The following is a 7,479-nucleotide window of genomic DNA, read 5'->3' on the forward strand; positions in this document are numbered from 1 at the left end:
TAGCTGCTGCAGAATACCCCCATGGTTGCTGCATTCACAGGAAGGACCCTACGCACTTGCTCTGCTGAGTGCAGAAGGGGTACTGGAGGTAAAGGACAGCCAGCAGCACAGCTCTCCCACCACAGCAGAAGCATTAGTGGCATGTCAAATGACAACAGTAAGCATGAAGCTGAACTGGAAACTAAAGGGTTACACAACGGGCTTCTCAGCCGATGTGCAAACACTCAGCATCATCCTTCCTGTTCTCTGCAGAAAGAACGCATCAACTCTTCATACCGTCCAAAGAGGAAACGTCTGCATTCCTCACATCTGGCTGGCAGCGCACGTAGAGCAGTTAGTATGTTCTCAGCCCAGGGCAGGGTTCACTATTTCAATATCATGCATCTTATGCCTCGTTTTCCCTGCGTTCCAGCAGAGAAGGTGCATAGAAACCTCCAACCTGATGCTCAAATTCCTTAACGGGGAAACAAATCTAGACTTTGTCACTTCGGAAAAAACAAATAATTATAGCTTTAGTTACTGTTTCTCTCTTTCTCACACTAAGGTGACTGTGGTCCCTGTCAGCAACATCATTTCAGGAGCTTTATTTCCCCAGAAATAATCATATGCAGCGTGGGGATCTCAGGGGTCAGCAGAAGAGAGATGTGCAATTAATTTCTTCAGGATTGTTCAGTTTAGTAGCATCAATCTGGTTCTTCCCCTCCTGGGAGGTCAGCTCTACTTATCATTGCATTTATTTCATTACCTTTATTTGCCAGTTCTCATAATGAAGAATGAGGCAAAACTGTCACATGCCATGCTCAAGGTTGTCTGGTTTGTCTCAGGTGGCTTCCAGCTCCCTTAGCTCATCCAGTTATGTGCAGAGTTAAAACTTTCATCTTCAGAAACCACTCTTCTCCTTGAGTTTATTCTTTACCTAACATCACACACCTCTGTTTTGATGTTATAATCAATTAGGGAATAACCTTGCTGTGACATTTAATCTGTGATGACCTACAGAGGTTAGATCAAAAGAGATATGTTGCCAGTCTGCCTCATGGATGCAAAAAAACCACCTTTCCAGTTTTGAATTTACAAAATATTCTCTTTCAGTCCAAAATCAACCTTAAGCAGTTACACAGAGACACTGACTCCACTGATCTCAGTGAATTAATATTATAAGCCTAATGAGGACTATTTAGACAACACTGCTAACCGTTTGAGTTATTTGACTAAAAGTATCTCGTTCTTCTGCCATCAGAGATGCATGGGCAGCATCTTGCCATTTCTGCAGCACCTGAGCACCACTGAAAGGAACACAAAGATGGCCAAAGAAAAACAACAGCAGCAGCTAAATTCTGAAGGGACAGTTTTTGTACTGACACAGCTTGTAATGAAATTTTTTTTCAGCCTGTTGTAAAGAAAAACTCTAGGAAACCATGGCTGAGTACTTCTAAACAAGATACATTTCCAAGATTTCCAGCATCTTGGCACTCACATCTGAAGCCTCTCATAATCTTGAAATTATACCAATCTTGTGGGTTTAAGCTAAAACATGAGAGCTGGGAGGGAGCCTTTAGTTCTGTTGCATTACCAAGAGCATTAGCACTTCCAAAACGTCACAAATACATTTATATTCCCAACAAAACAAGATAACACCACTGGGGTGACAAAGCCTATCTCAGGGGGAAAAAATTAAAAAAATCCTAGTAATCTCACAGTGACAACTAGAACTTTTAAGATCTTGTATGCAAACTTTTACGTACATATTCAAAGAACTTTTTAGCATCTCCACTACTTTCAATTTTGTCTTATAAAATACCTACATATATTTTGTGGGTTCAAAACATCTGGCTCTGAGAGCCCTCAGATTAAAATGAGAATTGCAGAATTCATTTCTCTGGTAAACCAATTTTGGACTAAGAGATTCAGAAAGGTAAATGAACACAACTAGACTTTTAAAGATTTTTAGGCCAGACTGAAAAATTTTAAGGTACAAATCACTATTGGGGTCACCTAACAGAATTGCCGAAAGAACGGAAGAATTTCCCTCTATGAGAGAATCAGTCCTTGGCTAAACCTGCAGTAGTAATCAAAACTACATCCAAACCAACCACTTCATGCAAAAATGCAGAAAGACTCCCAAAATACATGAGGGAAAAAAAAATTTATTAAGTCTCTTCCATCTGCCTCAGTGTCATAAAGACCTGAAAACCCCCCAAACAGCAAAAAAAACCTCAGAGCAATAATTCCCACAAGTGTTTAAGTTTGAAAACATAACTTTAAGGGCCACTTCATTTTGAAGACTGTATCATGCAAGAATCTCTGCTTTCCTTACAGTCCCTGGCGTGTATCAGAGAAACATGCCACGCGGGCCGAGTACAAACCTGGATTTATGGTTCTGCAACTACAAGGGTCACATTGGCTTGTAAGTTATGAAGAAAGAGATATGGAGTAAGGGCAGCTCTGCAAGCAAACCTAGCCATCAGGAGTCCTGAGGCTGCCAGGATCGCAAACACCAAATCAAGCAGAAGATCTCCGGGTAGAGTAACAAAGAGGGGAGGGCAGAAAAATGAAGATATCAGGAAATGTCTCTGGCTTGTTAAATTTTTTTCTGCCTTCCCAGCTTCTCCTGCCTGTTTCATGTTCAAGAAGCAACAGTTCCTCTCCAGCACAAACCAGGAAATGCTGACTGCAGGAGGGAGCAGACTCTACTTGATTAGACAGCTGAAATCAAACCAACGCATTTTTGTTCTGCTTGCCAGTCATACCTGATTATCCCCTGCTTTGATGCTGCTCAGGGGACAACAGTGCACAGAAGTGATTTACTAATTATGGGACAAATTCTGCAGAGCTCCTTCTCAAAAAGTTTCTGTGAAGTCAATGGGATTAATCACCACAGCAGGAGCTCAGTCACTTGGGCTCCAAACAGAGGATGGCGCTTGAATCAGAGAGACAGCGAGCTTCCTCTGCGCCCAAAACTCTATCAACATGAGCTCCTTTTCCCCACAGGACACTGAGCCCCAGGCATCTGTCTTCTCCTCTCAGACCTGAAGGTTTGTTTGGATCACCGATGCTAAAGTGCAGTTGAGGTATTATGCAGAGAATAGGATTTTGGAGCATCACATGCAGCCAGCTCTATTCAGAATTTTCTTTAAAATTTCCAAATAACAGCACAGATGCCTCTGGCATGCCCAGTACTTACATTAAACCAACGCCATTATGAACATATATGTGATCCCAAAGTTATACCGCCCAAGAGCAGGTGAGGCAAACTGTTTGCAGACTGGTTTAAACTTACCACACAGCCCATTCCTTTCCCAGACTGGGGAGGGTGAAGCATGAGAATGCTGTGAATTCCCCAATGTTTATCTTGCTCAACGAGTTTTATTTAACCACATCGTTAGGTCACCCTCAAATTCCCCCAAACAATGAGGGGGAAAACCCGCAGAAAAGGGTGTGGCTTCACTAGCAGAAAGAAGGGGCTTTGTTTCCTTGACACATAGTTCAAAAAATGCACATTTACCAATCCAAATCAATCCCAATAAACACAGAGCTGCAGCACAGGAAAACTGGAGTCTCTGAAAACAATTTATCACTCCAGAGAGGCTGCAGAGACACTCGTTAGCACTGCCTGGTGTGAGCAAACGGACTCCCAAAAGTTGTATGCCTTTAAAATCCTCACACCATTACCCAGCTGCACCTTTAGTAAGACAGAAGGTTTCTTGTCTAAATGACAGTTTCTCTTAAAAGTGTGTGGGAGAGGGAGGGGAATAGAGGACTCGCTCCCTTCCTTTCCTACGCTGCTCTGTAATTTATGGATTAGTCTTGCAATTGTTCTTCTGCTTCAGCATTTGCTTGCAAAGGAAACCTCTCCTCTGTGCAGCTATTTAGGTTAAAAAGTAACCTCATTAGATTCCCAGTGCTTTGAAGACAAATTTCAGTTGCTTCCCCTACTGGAAACTTTGCCAGCTGAACCTTTCTCCTCCCCCCTTTCCCCCCGCCATGTTCTTTCAAAGCAGCCAGGATCCATCCAATACAGACAAAAATCACCCTGTCTAGAGGAGCTGACTGTTGGCGTGTTTTCAAATACCTCTCCTTTAAACAGCAAGCAGGCTACATCTCAGATTCACTATGTATAATACTGTGAGTATTTCTGATGCTGCATAACCTTCAAGGATCTGTTTCCCTTTCCTGTGTGCACAGAGATTTGAGGCCTTTGAATTTTCAAAAACATTTGCAACGAGCTTCTACAATCATTACCCCCCCTAAACCCTTTACTTCCCCTTTTCCTGGCTTCTTTATTATTTATTTAGCCAGATCAAAGGGCCTTTTCATCAGGCTTGTATGCTGCTGAAGTCATTTCAGATCACAAACAATGGTGGACAAACTCTGAAAATAGCTCCCCATAGGACTAGGAAGGTTCTGAGCAGATTCAAATTGCCCAAAGCTCAGACTCTGTTCCCAAATTCAGACTGGCTTCTTCTTCATGCTCCCCTCAAAACACAACACAATATGTGCAAACACAAAGGCACAGAGACCTCACTGTTTACTTATGGAGCAATGCCCTCCTGTTGCTCCTTTGTATTACCCTTCTAGCTTCAGTGAGGCCAGAATTATTACACCAAATCCCACCTGGTCTTGGATAGAGACAAGATGGTAAGGAAACAGCTGTAAAGAAGTAAAGCCATATTTTTGGCCCACCTGAATAAAACTTTATCTTCACCCACATAGACTTCAGTGTTTGGTTCAAGACAAATTTAGCTCCTTATCTAGAGGAAACCAGGCTGAGATTTCAAATGATGCAAGGAAAAGTAGCAAAAGCTAAGCAAGCAAGTCTGGGATGAGGCACAAAACACGCTCCATTTTCCACTCCTACACTTTGGTCCATTGAAAACAGAACATGAAAAACTCTAAAGGAAGCTCAGGTGATTTTTGTTACCTGCACCATTACTGCTTTCATTCACTTTCTCCTTTCCTATGTAGCATTTAGATGCAGTTTACATCTAAAAAAAAAAAGCAATCTTTTGTCTGGACAGATGTAATTAAAGAACAGCTTAAGTCTTGCACTAAGGAACTGCAAGTTTCTACAATTAATCCCACCGTAATTTTGGCTTTTGTAGCAAACCTTTTGTAAGGCTCGGGAGCCTCAGCATTGAACTTCCCCATGCCATAAAATCGAGCTGGCTTGGGTTTTCTGTTTGGTTGGTTGGTTTCTTTCCTTTTGTGATTTTTTTTTTTTTTTTTAAAAGAGGCAGACCTCTCTAGGTAAGCTACTGAAACAGGTTACACAGTCCTTCCAGAAGCAGTCTGTAGCCAAACCCAATATGTCATCCCAAATAATAAAGATGGGATCTTTGCTGAAAGGAAACCCACCTCAGGAGTGAGGGCAATGGACTGAGTTTTATACTGTCTTTCCTTAGGCGGCTGTCATGGACTCTGCTTTAAAATCTTGCTTACCTGACTGACCCATACTCAGGAGGATGCTGATACCTCATCATAGGCCCATCAGATCTTCCCTGCTGGCTCACACGATGATCACTATAGAAATGCCCCGAGTCCTGAGGTTTGCAGTTCATCGACGGGGTGGACACGTTTTTGTAAGGATACTCTGGAGGAGGACCCCGCTGCTCCATTCCTTTCATGTTGGGCTGGGAAGGGGTCTGCACCGAGTTCTTGTAGAACTCATTGGAGCCAGAATTTTTATAAGGGTCGCTGGACTGCTGAGGAGAAAGTGGCGAGAGGGGGGAGAGCGGCGCGCTCGTGACAGGCGCGTGGGCCTTGACACCGCTGGTAGCCAAGGACAGCTGCATCAGCCTCTCACTCAAGGAGCGGACGTGCCCTTGCTTGAGGTCCTTAAGTCCTTCATCCTGGTGAACCTTCCCTGGGCTCACCCGCTGAACCGTGGGCCGCCCTTCAGTCCTCATCTTTTGGTTGGTGACCCCTGTTACATAAAATGCTGCCCCAACACTAGCATGTGGCTGGCCCCTGAAATACTGTGACTGGACTTTGGCTTCCTCATAGGTCGGGAGATCCTCACTGTTCTGAAGTCGCGGGGAGAGCTGCTTCTCCATGATGCTGTTGTCCACCTGTATCTCCTGGCCCTGGGGCTCCTGACGGGCAGCATGAGTCACAAGCTGGTGGTCCTGGGAGCTCAGCCCTTCGTTCTGAGATGCTGGACTCCCAGTGCTGTTGAAAGGGGGGGCATTTCCTGTGGCTTGCTGGTGTAAGGCAAGAAGGTTACGGTTGTCATTTGGGTTTCCGTATCGGAGCTGCTCCTGCAGCAGGCGCTGTAAAACTGTCGTAGCTGCTTGCTCGTCTGAATTCCTCATCTCAAACTGTGGTGCCTTTTGGGTGGAATGTAAAAGCTGCCCTTGACCTAAGGAAAGGAGACACGGTTATTAGCGCCTGAGTGGATCAAGCATGAGACATTTAAGAGCAATGGCTTGAAATACAGAAAAAAAGCAGGTTAGATTACCAAAGGTTCCCATAACAATGAGGGTCATCAAGGCCCTTGACCTAAGAAGGACTTGCATGCCAGGGGGCAAAGCCTGAAAGGTGATGAAAGGTGACTTGCAAGTTTACAGGAATATCAATCGACTGCAAGCTGTAGGGATGCATGCTGAATACCTCAGACAGCAAGGCTGCTTTCAGGCAGAAAGGAGACCTATAATTCACAGGATGATGGTAAAAATGCCTAAGACCTGTTTGCTTTACACTTAGGGCTATCAACAGTGAAATACACTTCCCATATTTCCAGGCAGACAAGGATTAAAGGGTGAAATCAGCATTAAGGGGGGGGGGGGGGGGGAGGGAAGAGAGAGGCCCCTTGAGATAGTATATGGTTCAGATGAAGTAAAGAAATCTCTTAGCTTAGATCATTTAAAGCAATTAATGAATACCTTGTTAGCCAGCAGGTTTTTAAAGTTATGAAATTCCCAGAGTGAGTTCAGCACCTAGTCTCCCTGCTGCAGAAAACACTAGGTACTAGTGCAAGTGAGGACTCTGTAACTTCCTGCTATACAAAGGCAACCAAATCCTCACACATCTACATATCACCAGCTGAACACATGCAAATGCAAGAGAAGGAAAAAGGGTTGTCAGATCTAAAGAACAGAAAAAGACCTCTGAGTGGCATGAAAAAAACACTGTGTACCAATGAGAAAAAACACACAAAAAAATCAAGCTCATCTTAAGTCAGTGATCAACAGCGATTACACTTCCCTCAGTCTCCCAGTGGACTCAGGAATTTGACATGGAAACTCAAGCCCACTGGCCTTACATGAGCTGAAATATTCAAAATTAATGATACCTTTGAGACATACAACTAAAAGCAGAGCTACTTTTGAGCTAGAACAGTTCTGAATAGAGAGTATGCTTTACTTGCTGGCTAAGCTGTGGCTCTGCCCTGACAGTAGAATGTACATTGGTATTCTAGTACTTTATTTTGACACCTTTTTTCCAGACAGAACCCTTCTGCAAACCTTAATGAAGAGAAAC

General features: G+C 43.7%; 1 protein-coding gene across 1 annotated transcript in view; it reads right to left on the reverse strand.

The window, feature by feature from the left end:
* AMOT (angiomotin) overlaps positions 1–6,311 on the reverse strand; it is a 31,940-nt gene extending 25,629 nt beyond the window's left edge. The window contains exon 1 of the mRNA XM_029085786.1: positions 5,440–6,311. Coding sequence (XP_028941619.1) covers positions 5,440–6,311 — 872 coding nt within the window. The remainder of the gene's footprint in view (positions 1–5,439) is intronic.
* Between the last annotated feature and the right edge of the window lie 1,168 nt (positions 6,312–7,479).

This window comes from Antrostomus carolinensis, unplaced genomic scaffold, assembly GCF_000700745.2.
Source record: "Antrostomus carolinensis isolate BGI_N321 unplaced genomic scaffold, ASM70074v2 scaffold16847, whole genome shotgun sequence".
NCBI classification, from domain to species: domain Eukaryota; kingdom Metazoa; phylum Chordata; class Aves; order Caprimulgiformes; family Caprimulgidae; genus Antrostomus; species Antrostomus carolinensis.